Consider the following 16,427-nt stretch of genomic DNA (forward strand, 5'->3'; position numbering starts at 1 on the left):
AAACAAATACTGAATGTTAGATATATCAAACCAAAAAGGTAAACATACACTGAATTCGGGTCCATGCCGGAATCCCGGTCGGGAAGTTCCGCAAAAGAGTCCGAATAACATCGACCCTCTTCGTCTTGGCTGTTGTATGTAGCTATAAATAGATTGGTCATCATTTCCTGCACGTTGGCACGCACGTCCGGAACCTCATTGGAGAAATCATCACACAGCTCTGCCTTTTTCTCAAGGCAGATGCGCTGTAGGGTGAGTGCGTCCTAGAAACAAGGGTTAAGTGGGAAAGGGTTAAAAGGGGCCGTTTTTGGAAGTTTTGGGTTGTAGACTACTAGAGAAGTTGTAACTAATTCCTACCACCACCATGCAGCTTGTCATCATACCTAAGTGGAAAACATTAGTTGTTGTTTAATAGAAGTTTTAAGCAGAAAAGGGTTCAACTTCAGTGATTTCTTAACATAGGATAACATACATGTACAAGCACAACTTCATTAAATAACTGCATACAAGTTTATTTGTTGTGAGATTGCATATACCGTTATTACTTTTTTTTTAAATAACCCCTGCTTAAAGGATATATAATGAAAATTTCGGTTGAAATTGCTGATCACATATTGATATTTTTTTAACATTAAGTAAAGAACTGTTTGTAAAACAAAAGGCATGGAAAGGGATGAAATCACCATTAAGATAAAGCAATCACACCCATGAGTGCTTATCTTATGACATTCAAGGCATAAATCAAAATCAGCATACAAACCAACCTTATAGATGAGAGAATCTGGTTCATTGTATTTGCAGGCATTGTCAAACATTTGAACAAAGTCAGCCACCATGTCTTCGATAGACTCGTACTTTTTCTGCATCATCTTGGATGATATCGATGACATGTCCATCGGCTTCTTGATGACCTCGTAGTAATCAGGGTAGTCCTGCACGTGAAAACATCAAACAGTGATAAACACATGTCATTTTCACACCCTTTGCTACATCAAACAAAATATTATCACATTTTCACTGTCAAAAGCCCCTATATGGGTTAGCTTTTAATCCATAATACTAAAGAAATAAATCAATCAGGGTGATGGGCATCGCCATGTTTGAATTGAATTATAACATTTGAGACAGAAATTGAAGGTTGGAGAGAAAACTGGAGCCATGACTCACTTGCTTTGTATTGGATTCCACATGAGCGTAGCACATTATTTTGGATTAACAGTGTATATAGGATAACATATAGGACATTATAAACTTTTTATTTAATGCTTTCCGGTGGTTTATAGAGAAATATCAGTGAATTAAAACTGATAATTTCACTGTTTCAAACAGTGAAAATTATCAGTGAGAATTATCGATAATTTTCATTGTTTACTGTGAAATGACGTCATTTTTTTGACGAAATGACGTCATTATCTCAGCAAAATTCTTTAGTTAAACTCTTGAACAATGTATATAAACTGTGAAAAATGCATTAAATAAAAAGAAAATTTGTTGGATTCGGTGGATTATCGATTTAAATTCACTCGTGATCATAGAAAATATATATTTTCACTCGTGGCTGCGCCACTCGTGAAAATATTTTTTCTATGATCACTCGTGAATTAAAGTCGATAATCCACCGGATCCAACAAATATCCTCTATGTAAAATGGCTTTTGATACCTCATTGTAACCATGAATGTCTTAGAAGTAGAATATAGGAGAAATTGTAAAGAAGAGATCTTTTTCTTTTATACCTAATGATAAAATATGACATTTCTACAGTGAAATAACAGCAGTGAAAAGGACAAATTGTTATTTTCACCGGTGAAAAGAACACCTTTTCGGAACTCCTTTTTCTATTTTTAGATTATCAAAAATATTTTTTTTTTATTTTCTATGATCACGAGTGAATTAAAATCGACATTCCACCGAATCAAACAAATTTTCTTTTTATTTTATGCTTTTTCACAGTTTATTTACATTGTAAAAGAGTTTAACTGGAGAATTTCGCTGGTATAATGACGTCATTTCGTCACACTAATGACGTCATTTTGTGTTTTGAAATGTATTGAGGCACGCCACGGGAGAAACTCCGAGAAAGGGTAACTTTTCAGCGAAAGGGAAACAGCTGTTAATTATTTCAGAAAATGTGTTCATGTCAGTGCATGATCGTTTGTTATTTCACTCGTGATCATAAAAAAAAAAAAATTCACTCGTGAAAATATATTTTCTATGATCATTCTTGAAATAACAAACGATCTTACATTGACATGAACAAATATCCTCTATATCATACAAAGGATAACATATAGGCAAAAGTAAAATTGTCCACTGACTTCTTGATGACTTTGTTATAATCATTAAGAAGCGAGTCAACACATACTGCTTTGCAGACACCTGCAAACAGCATATTTTCCTCTAATTCAAGCACTTACTGCCTTTGCAGGGACTTTCATGAAGGGACTTGATAGTGTCCGCCCCCTCACGTCTTGATAATCCCTGATGGACTCGTACAGATCTTGGAGACGCGCAGCAAGACTTGTAGGTGTGGGACCTTTACGGCTCTTTCTGAAAGTTATAGAAAACATTTTATTGGCTCTTGCTGAAATGTTAAGACAACATGTTATTTGCCTCCACCAGAAAGTTTTAGAAAAAAAATAATATTTTACTCTTTCTTAAATTTTTAGGAAACATGTTATTTGGCCCTTCCAGAAACTTAAAAAAAATTGTTGGATCTTCCTGATTTTTTTTGATTTTTTATATAACTAATTTCAAATTGGGTAAGTACTACAGCAGTATTTCCCTTTTCTATAAACAAATTTGGTGACAAATTACTGTGATTGTTTACAGAGGTGTGATATTGTACATGGTTCACAGTGGTGTCATATTGTACATGGTTCAGTTCACAGTGGTGTGATATTTTTTATGGTTCACAGTGATGTGATATTGTTCATGGTTCCCAGTGATGTGATATTGTACATGGTTCCCAGTGATGTGATATTGTACATGGTTCACAGTGGTGTGATATTGTACATGGTTTACAGTGGTGTGATATTGTACATGGTTCACAGTGGTGTGATATTGTACATGGCTTACAATGGTGTGATATTGTACATGGTTCACAGTGGTGTGATATTGTACATGGTTTACAGTGGTGTGATATTGTACATGGTTCACAGTGGCGTGATATTGTACATGGCTTACAATGGTGTGATATTGTACATGGTTCACAGTGGCGTGATATTGTACATGGTTTACAGTGGTGTATATTTGTACATGGTTCACAGTGGTGTGATATTGTACATGGTTCACAGTGGTGTGATATTGTACATGATTTACAGTGGTGTGATACAGTACCCGGTTTACAGTGGTGTGATATTGTACATGGTTCACAGTGGTGTGATATTGTACATGGTTTACAGTAGTGTGATACTGTACATAATTAACAGTGGTGTGATATTGTACATGGTTTACATTGGTGTGATATTGTGCATGGTTCACAGAGGTGTGATATTGTAAATAGTTTACAGTGGTGCGATATTGTACATGGTTTACAGTGGTGTGATACTGTACATGGTTTATAGTGGTGTGATATATTACATGGTTAACAGTGGTGTGATATTGTACATTGTTCACATTGATGTGATATTGTACATGGTTCACAGTGGTAGGATGCTGTGCATGGTTCACAGTGGTGTGCGACTGTACATGGTTCACAGTGATATTGTATATGGTTTACAGTGGTGTGATCTTTTTCATTCATGGATTACAGTGGTGTGATACTGTTCATGGTAAACAGTGTTGTGATATTTTACATGGTTCCCCGTGATGTGATTTTGTACATGGTTCACAGTGGTGTAATGCTGTACATGGTTCACAATGGTGTGATATTCTACATGTTTTTTTCAAACTTTGCAATTTAAAAAAGACACTATATATGACATATGTTTCTGGACACAGAAACCACTGTTGCTTCACAGACGTAATGTAAACAGTTAACATAGCTAGCATATATACTCTAGGCATTGGGGTAAACCTGAGACAAATACCCAATAATGATCCAACTTTCTACTTACGACTTGCTGCCCTTTGGGGTCCCAGCACTCTGATTTAATATCCTCCATTTTGCTTTGAGGGCTTTCTCCAGCGTCTGGGCGTCTGAGTACACCTGAGAGCCCTCCTCGTTATAGTGGCGAGCATTCTTGAACATCAGGTCGAAATCTGACATCAGATTGTATTCCGAAGGGTACTGAAAAGTGCCGAGACATAGTCAATCTTAAATCATTGCAGATTCGTTTCGGAAAAACTGGGCTTAATGCATTTGTGTTAACTGTTGTCATTGATTAGCCTGTGCAATTTGCGCTTTACGCCTTCATTGGATTTATGTTTTAAACAGGTCTTTAACATGGTTCACAGATATACACTGTCATCTTCCATTGGGACATATGCCCTTGAAAAAGAAGATTTTTTCCCACTTGCCTTGTTCCCCTTGATTTTTGTCTCTATGGTGCTAAGGTCAATGGGGTCGGTGATGACCTTGTAATAATCAGGGTAGTCCTTCTTCATGGGTAGGTACATGAATATCTGTCGCAGCAGACGGCCGGTGTTGTCCTGAATCACAATGCATTAATTTTCAGCCTCACTCTGGGAAAATGGGGCCTAATGCATGTGCGTAAAGTGTGCAGACCGCATAGACTTATCAGGTATGACACTTTCCGCTTTTATGGTAATTATCTTTTAATGCCATTGCAATTTATTGCAAATACACGAGTTCCATTAATCTTTCCGTAAAACCCTTATAGAATGAGCTACACAGTAAAATTATAGTCTTCTTTTAGTGTAATACAAAATAAAAAAACATGTTCATTCCTTATTAATGCCTCTCCACCTATGGAAAAGTGTACAGGCCCCAGGAGTTTGTATAAGGGAATATATATACTGTACTTACAGCGTAGTCATGCACTGACTTGTACAATGACCACAGCCTCTTTCTCAGTAACTCATCGGCATCGAACACTTTCTTCTGAATGCCACGTTTCTTGTCAGCGTCACTTGGCGTCAAACTTTTCTTCTTTTTAGTCAAGCTGTCATCATCATAACTCTTCTAAAAATATGAAAATTGTCAAAAATGTAGTGAAATATCTCGACATCAATTTATTCCTTGAAGTATTATTATCCAGGGGCCCCATATTTCACAAAGCCCCAAAGGGACATCTTAACTCAAGTTGTACTATGTACTTCCTTGAAAATGTCTGATTATATTTTCTATTTAAAATCCAATGTAATCTGCTTACACAAGGCAAAAAAATGTTCATTCTAGCAATATTTACTTGATGTAAATATTTAAGTGTAAAATAAACCTGTCCATGACGTTGCTAGAGACTTTAGGGATGCTATGAATTAAAAAAATTACCATTACTTTTCACTCAGGAGCCTTCTGAATATGGGGACATGGCTTACTCTCCCTTCTGAGAGAAAGGGGCCAGTGTCCTTCCAGCTGAGAATTTGTAAGCAGAATACCATAACAGTGGGAACTTGAGAATATGTTTGAATTATCTTCCTAAAATGAATACCTCCTTGTTCCTTCATTTATCCTTATTGGATATAAGTACAGGCATTTTTTATAACATTTTAATGTATTTTAACTGAAATTAAACAATAACAGACTTTAGTTGGACCCGAATTCTCTTGTTTTATTTGGGTGGTTTTAGCAAAACTTAAACATGGTTCTCAAATTTACTATGAGGTTTTGTCAATAAGCATTCACAAGTAAAGCAATTTTAATATCTTAAATAACAAGAAATGTGTTTATTTACTAAATAATTGTAATTGTTACGTTAATTGTATGTTAATTATAACAAACTTACAAATTTATTTAATGTATAGTAAACAAAAATGCAAAACAGCAAAACTGATTGGCTTTTAAGGTTTCTTATTTTATTTAATAATTTATTGTAATTTAGATATCAACATTTCAATGGTTATATGTTTAACACTTTGCCACAAGAAATACTGTTAGTCATTGTTAGTAGGGGATATATTGACAGTCTCCAAGCCACACCACAAAACAGAGATTTTTATGTTCGATAGCTGTGTTCATGTTGTTGTTGTTGTTTTATTCCTTGGATCAAGCATTTGACATTATAAGCCCTTTTCTGGTTAGCACAACCTTATGTTAACCAAAAAGTAAACCTGAGTTGTCACATATGTAGACATAAGGTGTCACAGGGTGTACTTAACTTTTGAAAAAGGGAGCACACAGTGTCCACCTCTGATTTTGGAAGTTCTGCTAGAGCAATTGCAAAACACATTCCCTTAGCATGTTATCAGAATTCAACTAAAGTTTAAATTTCAGTTTTAAGGTCAGTTGTTTGTCAGAAGGTTTTTATGCTAAAAATCATTCAGTGTAAGACTTTTAAATTTAAATATAAAAGAAAGATTTTTTTAAAGGTTTCTTTTCCTGTCCACCCTAAAATGATTGAACTTTCAATGCTGCATGTTTGAAAGTTCGCGAACTTCTATGGCTAGAATTAAGGAAGTATCTGCAACAGCAATTTTGGAAGTTTGCGAAACTTTCGTGACAGTAATTTTTGGAATAATGGAACTTTTCGGAAATTATGAAACTTCCATGACTGCTATTTTGAAAGTTTTGGAACTTCCGTGGTTGATATTTTGGAATTTTCTGGAATTTCTGTGACTGCAATTTATGAAAATAATGGAACTTCATTGGCGCACTTTCAGAGATTTTGTCTAAAATTGAGAGTAAATTATCTGAAACTTCCTTAAATTTAAGCCCTTAGCAGCCTACGCACTATTTAAATTTCGCTCTTGTTGAACAACAAAACAATGAATGCTTTCTCAAATTCAACCAAAAACATCACACAAGACCATTATATCATATCAGCTTTTATAAAACCTATGGAATATGCTTCTAGAAGGGTGACATCAATAGTCAAGTTATGTTTATTTTTCTTTATAAAGTCACTTTTATGAGACACCATGAAATATGGACAAAAAAAGAAAAGTCAATGAAGCTAAAGGCTGTGAAGAGGACAACAAGACCAAATTAGATTTTCTTTTGCATTCGAGTTTAAATTGCTAGCAACAAACACATTTGGCAAACAGATAAATTAAGGCTTTCTATTAATACCAAGAATCTCATTTCGTAAGCATGTATTTTAGTAGTTAGTATCTACTGAGGATGGTGTTAATATGCAAGACTTTCACCAAAGGCAGAGAATCTACCAGGGGTGTGATGTTAGAAATACCTTAGGGTAATACCTGAGGGAGGAAAACACCCCACCCCTTAACTGGGCTATACCAGAGAGAGGAAAATACCCCACCCCCTTACTGGGCTATACCAGAGGGAGTAAAATACCCCACACCTTAATACCAGAGGGAGGAAAATACCCCACCACCTTAATACCTGAATGAGGAAAATACCCCACCCCCTTACTGGGCTATACCAGAGAGAGGAAAATACCCCACCCCCTAACTGGGCTATACCAGAGAGAGGAAAATACCCCACCCCCTAACTGGGCTATACCAGAGAGAGGAAAATACCCCACCCCCTTACTGGGCTTTACCAGAGGGAGGAAAATACCCCACACCTAAATACCAGAGGGAGGAAAACACCCCACCACCTTACTGGGTAATTCCTGAGGGAGGAAAATACCCCACACCTTAATACCTGAAGGAGGAAAATACTCCACTCTCTTACTGGGCTATACCAGAGGGATGAAAATACCCCACCACCTTAATACCAGAGGGAGGAAAACACCCCACCACCTTAATACCAGAGGGAGGAAAACACCCCACCACCTTACTGGGTAATACCTGAGGGAGTAAAATACCCCACACCTTAATACCTGAAGGAGGAAAATACTCCACTCTCTTACTGGGCTATACCAGAGGGAGGAAAATACTCCACTCTCTTACTGGGCTATACCAGAGGGAGGAAAATACCCCACCACCTTAATACCAGAGGGAGGAAAACACCCCACCACCTTACTGGGTAATACCCGAGGGAGTAAAATACCCCACCGCTTAATACCTGAGGGACGAAAATACTCCACCCCATAATACCTGGGGGAGGAAAATACCCCTACCCTTACTGGGTTCACCCAAACTCGGTAGTATTGAGTAATAACCCACCCCTTACTGGGTTCACCCAAACTCGGTAGTATTGAGTTATACCCCACCCCTTACTGGGTTCACCCAAACTCGGTAGTATTGAGTTAAGTTTACTTTTAACCCATTTATTTAAGCTTCATTACAAAGTAAACATCAAACTTATAGGGACAAATCCGTACTTGGTGTCTTTGGAGGATATCTTGAGAAGACTCCCTGAATGGTGATTCAACCTGGGATCCCCTGACTGCTAGGGACACCATAGCCACCTTCATATTAATAATGTTCACTTCAACTTTAAAAAAACACTATAAAAACCATCTTGTCACTTTTGCCCCGCCTCAAAATTGTCTTTCAACAAAATTGTTTTGAATTGCAAAAAATATTAAAATACTACTGATTTAAATTATTTAATGAGTTTTTATGAGTAAAATGTGTTAGCCAAAGAGTGTTTATTTTAGCCATTCAGTCCATTTGTAGTGATAGATTATTTTGACAGAATCGAAGAAGAAAGATCAGTAGCAGGGAATATAAGTCACACCCATGATTGATCTATAAGTTAAAGGTTTGAATCTTACATCAACAGCCACTGGTGGAGTGCCCTGTTATATGACAAATAACAATAAAGCCATGATGAATGTATTGTATGACACAGATGTCCATTATTGGCACCTGGGTACACGTAAGCAAAGAAATAGCTCAATAAAGCTAGACTCTGGGAAAACTGGACTTAAAGCATGTGCATTAAGTATTGTCTAGCCTGTGCAGTGTTCACAGGCTAATCAGGGAAGACTCGCCACCTGTATCGTATTTTTTGTAAAAGGATTTCTCTTATTAACAAAAATCCAGTTTTAGTGGAAAATGTCGTGCATGGGACAATTCATTAAGCTCAGTTTTCCCACAGTGTCTTAATTGCATTTGAGCCTTTGGCTAACAGAGACATTCTCGAGTCCATATCCTGGGAAAATCCAGTACTTGATTCCTTTGGAAATAGTTAAAAAATCCAACTCTGAACCTCCCTAACCCCACTATGTAATGCCTTCTTTGGGTAGATTAATGGTCTTATATTTAAGGTAAGTTTATGCTGCATTTGAATGCAGGACAGAAAAGAAGTCAGTAGACATGTGGTACATGGTATACATGGTCACAACATTTATTTTTTGACTGTATCCCATCATACAGGGTCAATAAGAAGCTATGTATCTAAAGGCACATTTTCTTGAAGAATGTCATGCATACCAATCATCCACACAACAATAAATAACACTATCAGTTCATAGCAATAACGACCACAACATATTCACAATAACCGAGTATTATTATACAGCTTAACAAGAGCACCACATAACGGGTGCCAACGCTTGGCTGCTAACAAAAGAACCACATAACGGGTGCCAACGCTTGGCTGCTAACAATAGCACCACATAACGAGTGCCAACGCTTGGCTGCGGGTGCAGTTTTGAATAAATGAAAGCTTCTAAGAATTTATTTTTTTTAGAGGTCACAGGGACCTTGACCTTTGACCTAGTGACTAAAAAATTGGTGTGGCGTGTAGAACTCATGAAGGTGCATCTACATATGAAGTTGTAGGTGGAAGAAACTTCAATTTTAGTGCAAAATGTAAAGGTTTAAGCACGAAGCGGACGACACGACGAGCAGGCTATGACAATACCTCAGGATTTCTCTTAAAACGCAGAGCTTACAAAATTACCAGGGCTGATTAAACAATGACATTTTAAAAGTTTCACTTAGCAACCAATATTTTTTGTCAAGAGTCCATGAAGCATGTGTATTGTGTACTTACTAGAATTTGTTTGATGGCTTTTGCTTTCTATGAGATAACTTCAGAAGACATGCTTTAGTAGTTTATAATATCTAATTCTAGTATAGCCTTAAATGAAACACAAATCTGAGACAAACAACAAAATTACTTTACAACAAATCACAAGACCAGGCTTGGAGTACAGCATACGATATATACAGAATTCCAACATGATACCGGCTGAGATTTCTACATACAAAATAGCAAAGTTACCTTTGTTTAACAAAAATTCACAAAGTTATTCCTTGAATAAATCCCAATCCTATGGTAACTATACTAAAATATCTGTTTTATTTAACTCCTTAAAAATTGTGCCAGCTCATGTCAGAATCAAAATAATTTATCTCTATCAGTGTTTATTGCCCAATAAACAATCTTTGTTCTGATGCATGTTGTTTAAAACAACTAAAGCTGACACCTTTGTGGCTAAATTCTTGATTTTTCTTTGCATCAAAAAATCAAACTTTGTGTTTATTGGTTGATAAACAACAAGAAAAAGACAATTATTTCCTATTTCCTAAGTAATAACTCCGCTACTCCGATTGCCTCCCTTGAATACTCACCAACATTGGAAACTCAAAATGGATACCAAGCTCGGGTATAGACATTTCCTATGTAGCGGGAGGAAAGCAGACCAATGGTTGAAATTACTTCTATGATAATTTAAACCTTAAACCTTTACAAAATGTGAAACCAGGTAAAAATTATTTTAAATGTGTTTGGTGAGTAAATTGTGTCATAAATAAATAAAATATAATCGTTTAACTTCAAAAGAATTATACAAGTTGAATATGTATTTTAGTGATTATATCCATGTCTTGATGTAGTAGTTTAAAAAAAAATACTTATCCAAAGCATGCATTTTAAACAGACTTCCCGAAAACAATTGGCGAAACAGGCAAGACCGAAATTTTTTGATTTGGTTCAATATATCAGCAATTAATTGATTTTCAAGTAAAACGGTTGCACAATAAAAAAAAGTTCTAAAATTTTTTAATATTTACATTGTAAATAAATACAAAAGTTTAAACAGGTTGAAGTCACTTTCGCGAGTCATCATGATCCATAACAATATCCTTTCACTGAATATGATTTTATAAAATGATTTAATAATACATCTATCAGTCATGAAGAACAGGTGGCAAGAAAGCAATATGGTGGGTGTTAAAAATAACCTTAATAACTTAAAATCTTCAGCCATAATTCTTATGTAATAATAATTCTACTAAGAAGAAATCTTTCACCATTTCTGATAGTGTTATCCCTTTGAGATCAGGTTGGCGGACCGAGTGACTTACACAATTTTTTAGCTTTTGGGAAGTCTGTTTTAATTTAAAAAAAAATTTGCTTCATTAAATATTTTGCACAAAACAAAAAAAGCAATCAGCTCTATTAAAATAGTAATCAATTCAGAGTGATATATGGACAAATTGCCCACAACAATACAAGGGCTTTTGTCTAAATATGCATATCCCAACTTCATAGGGAGAGGAAAGAGGTTCATCCCATCTGATTTTTCAAGTATTCCATTTTTTTTTAACACTCAGAGCTTTGGCTTTATTGGGTTATACTTTAAATGGCACAAGTACATATTTTCACAAAACTGGTCACAAAAATCCCAATTGCTGAATTTGATTTCAGATGTTAACAAGAAACCGTCGAAGACGGGTGATAATCCCCAAAGTTTTTTTTGGTCACAATATTGCACTATATATTCTGATAAAAGGAAACGTTTTGAGGGCACAGTAGTAAGGGGGACAAGAATTTTTTTTATAGAAAATTTCAAAGGGCCATAACTCTGTGAAAAATCATCCGACCAGAACCCGCTGCACATCTCCTCTTGGTAGTGAAGCTTCCCATAAAGTTTCATCGAATTCCGGTCATTAGTTGCTGAGAAATAGTCCAGACAAAATTTGTACACTGACGGACGGACACACACACACGCACGGACAGACGAAGCGGCGACTATATGCTCCCCCCAAAATAAATTTTCGGGGGAGCATAAAAATGACAGTTTAGAAATGGAGGAATACAGACTCTGAAACTTTTGAATTTAATTAATAAGTTGTTTTAACCATAATGCCACTAAAATCAGAAATACATGTGTATACAAATTTTCCTAATATAAGGTGAATAAATGCGAACAATGTCCATTTTGACTGGTACAGGTTATTATCTCTTTCTGTTGGAAAAAAAAGCCATTCATTACTCCTTTTACAAATAGTGAACCATACTATACACGGTAATACACCCTTATATGGGATCCTTTCCATTTACTCTGCCTTCTATAGAAACTGGACTTTCATGCACTCTTACCTTGAATCCAAACTTATCCAGTTCTTTCTTCTTTTCCCGCAAGACTTTCTGCAGTAAGCAGGCATTCTAAAAATAAACACACAGTTGAAAGAGGCAGGCTGATCTTATTTGGCCAGCCTATTTCCAGACCAGCCTGCGCATCCCAGGAGCTACCCAATCCACTTAGGAGACCACGTAACATTGCCGGACTTCATGGCCGACTGGGTGGCTCCTGACCAGACTGTGCACATGAGAATCTCTCTCCCCCCACTCCCCTCCCCATCCCCTTACCCAAGCACAGAGTTTCCTAGACTACTTTTTAATTATGAACAAACATTTCTTAGAGCAAGCTATTTTTCCATATTATTGATACCCTACACTCCCCTTTTGTCTTAAAACTCCCATAAAGTGAAAACCAACCTGTTTTATGAACACATTTGACTTTTAACCTCTAAGTGTAACCTTGAACTTTGACCTTTGAGGTAAGGATACAGTGATATATGTAAAATGTTGTCTCTTGCAAATGGTCATTTGTTTTCAAGTTTTTTCAAAATTACATCATGAATCACAAAGTTTCAGTCTCGACAAAGATGTTAAAGGCCAAATTTAACCTTCGACCGCTAAGTATGACCTTGAACTTTGATGTTGAGAGACGAGTGTTACATGCTTCATATTGTCTTATGCTGGAATACATGTGTGCCGAGCCATTTAAAAATCCATCCCTACAAACTTAATTTTGGTGAAGCAATCATGGCACTAAAAAGAAGAAAATTAGCTGACAAAAGGTTAAATCACACCCATTTTTTAATGTGTGTGTGAGGGGTTGGGTAACAAAGAAACAAAATGTCTAGAATATCTTATATATGACTGACTTATCTTACCTTATATATGACTGACTCGTCAGCGTTGTATTGCTTGGCATTCTCAAACACCAGGGTGAGATCCTGCATGAGGTGGTCCAGTCCGGTGTAGAAACCAGTCTGAAACACAACATTGTATTTAACTGCGTGAGGTAATCAAGCCAGGTGTAGAAACCAGTCTAAAACACAACATTGTATTTAACTGCATGAGGTAGTCAAGTCAGGTGTAGAAACCAGTCAGAAGCACAACATAGTATATAAGGTGGTCCAGTCCAGTGTAGAAACCAGTCTGAAACACAAAATTGTATATGAGGTGGTCCAGTCCAGTGTAGAAACCAGTCTGAAACACAACATAGTATATGAGGTGGTCCAGTCCGGTGTAGAAACCAGTCTGAAACACAACATTGTATATAAACCAGTCTAAATCACTACATTGTTTATGAGGTGGTCCAGTGTAGAAACCAGTCTAACAAGATGTGTTTGTGAAACACAATGTCCCCCTATATGACGTTTGACCTTGACCCTTCACCACTCAAAATGTGCAGCTCCTTGAGAAACACACGCACTTCAAATATAAAATTGCTAGCTTCAATATTGCAGAAGTGACATTACATGAGCAATTTTGACCCATATATTTGACCTTGAAGGATGACCTTGACCTTTCACCACTCAAAATGTGCAGCTCCATGAGATACACATGCATGCCAAATATCAAGTTGCTATCTTCAATATTGCAAAAGTATTCATAAAAGAAGCGATTTGGGCCACATATATTTGACCTCTGACCTTGAAGGATGACCTTGACCTTTCACCACTCAAAATGTGCAGCTCCATGAGATACACATGCATGCCAAATATCAAGGAGCTATCTTCAATATTGCAAAAGTATTCATAAAATGAGCGATTTTGGGCCACATATATTTGACCTCTGACCTTGAAGGATGACCTTGACCTTTCACCACTCAAAATGTGCAGCTCCATGAGATACACATGCATGCCAAATATGAAGTTGCTATCTTCAATATAGCAAAAGTTATTGCAAAATGTTAAAGTTGGCGCAAACCAACCAACCAACAGACCAACCAACCAACAGACAGGGCAAAAACAATATGTCCCCCACTACTATAGTGGGGGACATAAAAAAACATTGTATATGAGATGGGCCAGTCGGGTGTAGAAACCAGTCTGAAACACAACATTGTATATGAGGTGGTCCAATGTAGAAACCAGTCTGAAACACAACAAAGTATATAAGGTGGTCCAGTCTGGTGTAGAAACCAGTCTGAAACACAACATTGTATATGAAGTGGCCCAGTCAGGTGTAGAATACAGTCTAAAACACAACATTGTATATGAGGTGTTCCAGTCCAGTGTAGAAACCAGTCTGAAATACAACATTGTATATAAGGTGGTCCAGTTCTGTGTAGAAACCAGTCTGAAACACAACATTGTATATGACGTGGTCCAGTCCGGTGTAGAAACCAGTCTGAAACACAACATTGTATATAAGGTGGTCCAGTCCGGCTTAGAGACCACTCTAAACACAACATTGTATTTAATCTATAAATAAAAACATTTCATTATCGAAACAGCGGAAAGCAAATGACAATATGTTGAAAATTTAAACAAGCTGTTTTCTGCCGAATATGACTTCTGACCCCTAAGTGTGACCATGAGCTTTGAGGTAGGGAGTTGGGGGTTACATTCCATAAGTCATATTATTTTGGTTAACATTTGTGCCAATTTATTATAAAATCCATCAATATATGGACATTTTATGGCTGGAACTTAACTGTCTTTAAATAAACATACTTAAAGTTACCTTTTGCATTTTTTCATATAAGTTATTTCTATATATGAAAATATTGGTTGACCTCCAATCATTGCTCTCACCTTGATTTTCTTGTGGATGTTGTTAATAGAAATGGGCTTCTCAATTTCTTCATAGTAGTCAGGATAGTACCTGGAAATATTCAAGACTATAATAATGGCAGTTGAAATAACAGTTTGGGCCGACTATGCAACACAATAAAATCAGGTCATTTTCCTTTAAATGAAATTGCCACTTTTGGAAAAAAATATTTTGGTGTTGTTTTCCAGGATGCTTTTGTAACATCACACAATTATTTCTGAGTTTAAATAATTTATTATCAGCAATTTAAAATTAAGAAATGTTCCTGAAGTTTTGTCACTTTTCTTCTCATATGCAATCATGGAAATTCCAAATCATTCTAAATTGCAGATGTGTTAAGTTTCCCATGTATGATTTAGTAGAAAAAGATTTAAAGAAAATATTATTTGCTTTTTATCTTAATTTATATACTTCACATTTCAATGAATGATTTGCCATATTAACACGTAATGACAATGAACTGACCATTAATGTATGGCTAATTTCAATTCAGATTTGCTTGTAAGTCGTTCATTTTGCACAATACATGATCATGAAAAAAAGTTCTTGAAATAACTCCTGCAGTTTTAAACTATTAAATGGAAGCCCAAGAATCATTACTAACCTTTTACTCGGCAACTTCAGAAAGGGCTCGACAATCCTCAAGCCCTCGACAGAGGTGTAATTCTTCACGGCGTTAAACAGATGCCACATGGGATTCTCCTCTTCGGACATAACGGTCTCTGCACCGGAGTCAGACTCGTATTCCATTATATCAGTCGGGTCGATGGGCTCTGGGTACTCGAGCGCGGCAATTTGTGCCGATAGTTTTTGATTGGTGGAGGACCCCCGAGTTCTGTTGAATACAGTCAGAGATATTTTAGACTCTCTCTAAGAATACAAGGCTTCATGCATATGCGTAAGACTGGATTTTTTTTAGAAGCGGCTCCCAATGAACAATTTTTTATATATAAGCAGAAATTGATTTCTCTAATTAGCCTGTGCATTAAGACCCATTTTGGCAGAACAAGGCCCGCTTATTGTTTAAAGGGAATACCAATGATTAATTTGCTACTATATTTCTAACAAATAAGATTTAAGTTTAACAAGTTTGTATTGCAAAACTATTAATTTTGTCACTGTAGCATTTTTATATTGGACAGGAAATGCGAAAAGTGGTAATATGCCTTCTTTTATTATTAGGGAAAATATTGTCAATATGCCCTGTTATTTTAAACCTTACACTGAAGTGCAATAAAAAATACAGTCTCAAAATAAGCTATTTATAATTCATCCCAATACCTTACTTAGTTTCTGACTTATTGAGTGGAAAACACTTTTTGATTTTTAGAAACAGTGATGTCAATACTCAACCTTTATTGAAAATTGCCAAAAATAGCAATCCCAAAACAAGAGGATCATGGGCCATTAGGAGCTCACCTGAGACC

General features: G+C 36.3%; 1 protein-coding gene across 1 annotated transcript in view; it reads right to left on the reverse strand.

Annotated features, from left to right (window-relative positions):
• The window catches only part of LOC127880974 (protein polybromo-1-like), a 117,629-nt gene that overhangs the window by 65,099 nt on the left and 36,103 nt on the right, over positions 1-16,427 (reverse strand). Inside the window, exons 10-20 of the mRNA XM_052428490.1 lie at positions 15,605-15,835; positions 14,982-15,051; positions 13,110-13,208; positions 12,250-12,315; positions 8,690-8,713; positions 4,930-5,085; positions 4,461-4,592; positions 4,058-4,230; positions 2,417-2,549; positions 765-932; positions 49-263 (exon numbers count right to left, since the gene is read on the reverse strand). Coding sequence (XP_052284450.1) covers positions 49-263; positions 765-932; positions 2,417-2,549; positions 4,058-4,230; positions 4,461-4,592; positions 4,930-5,085; positions 8,690-8,713; positions 12,250-12,315; positions 13,110-13,208; positions 14,982-15,051; positions 15,605-15,835 — 1,467 coding nt within the window. The remainder of the gene's footprint in view (positions 1-48; positions 264-764; positions 933-2,416; positions 2,550-4,057; positions 4,231-4,460; positions 4,593-4,929; positions 5,086-8,689; positions 8,714-12,249; positions 12,316-13,109; positions 13,209-14,981; positions 15,052-15,604; positions 15,836-16,427) is intronic.

The sequence above is a fragment of the Dreissena polymorpha genome, chromosome 5, assembly GCF_020536995.1.
Source record: "Dreissena polymorpha isolate Duluth1 chromosome 5, UMN_Dpol_1.0, whole genome shotgun sequence".
NCBI classification, from domain to species: domain Eukaryota; kingdom Metazoa; phylum Mollusca; class Bivalvia; order Myida; family Dreissenidae; genus Dreissena; species Dreissena polymorpha.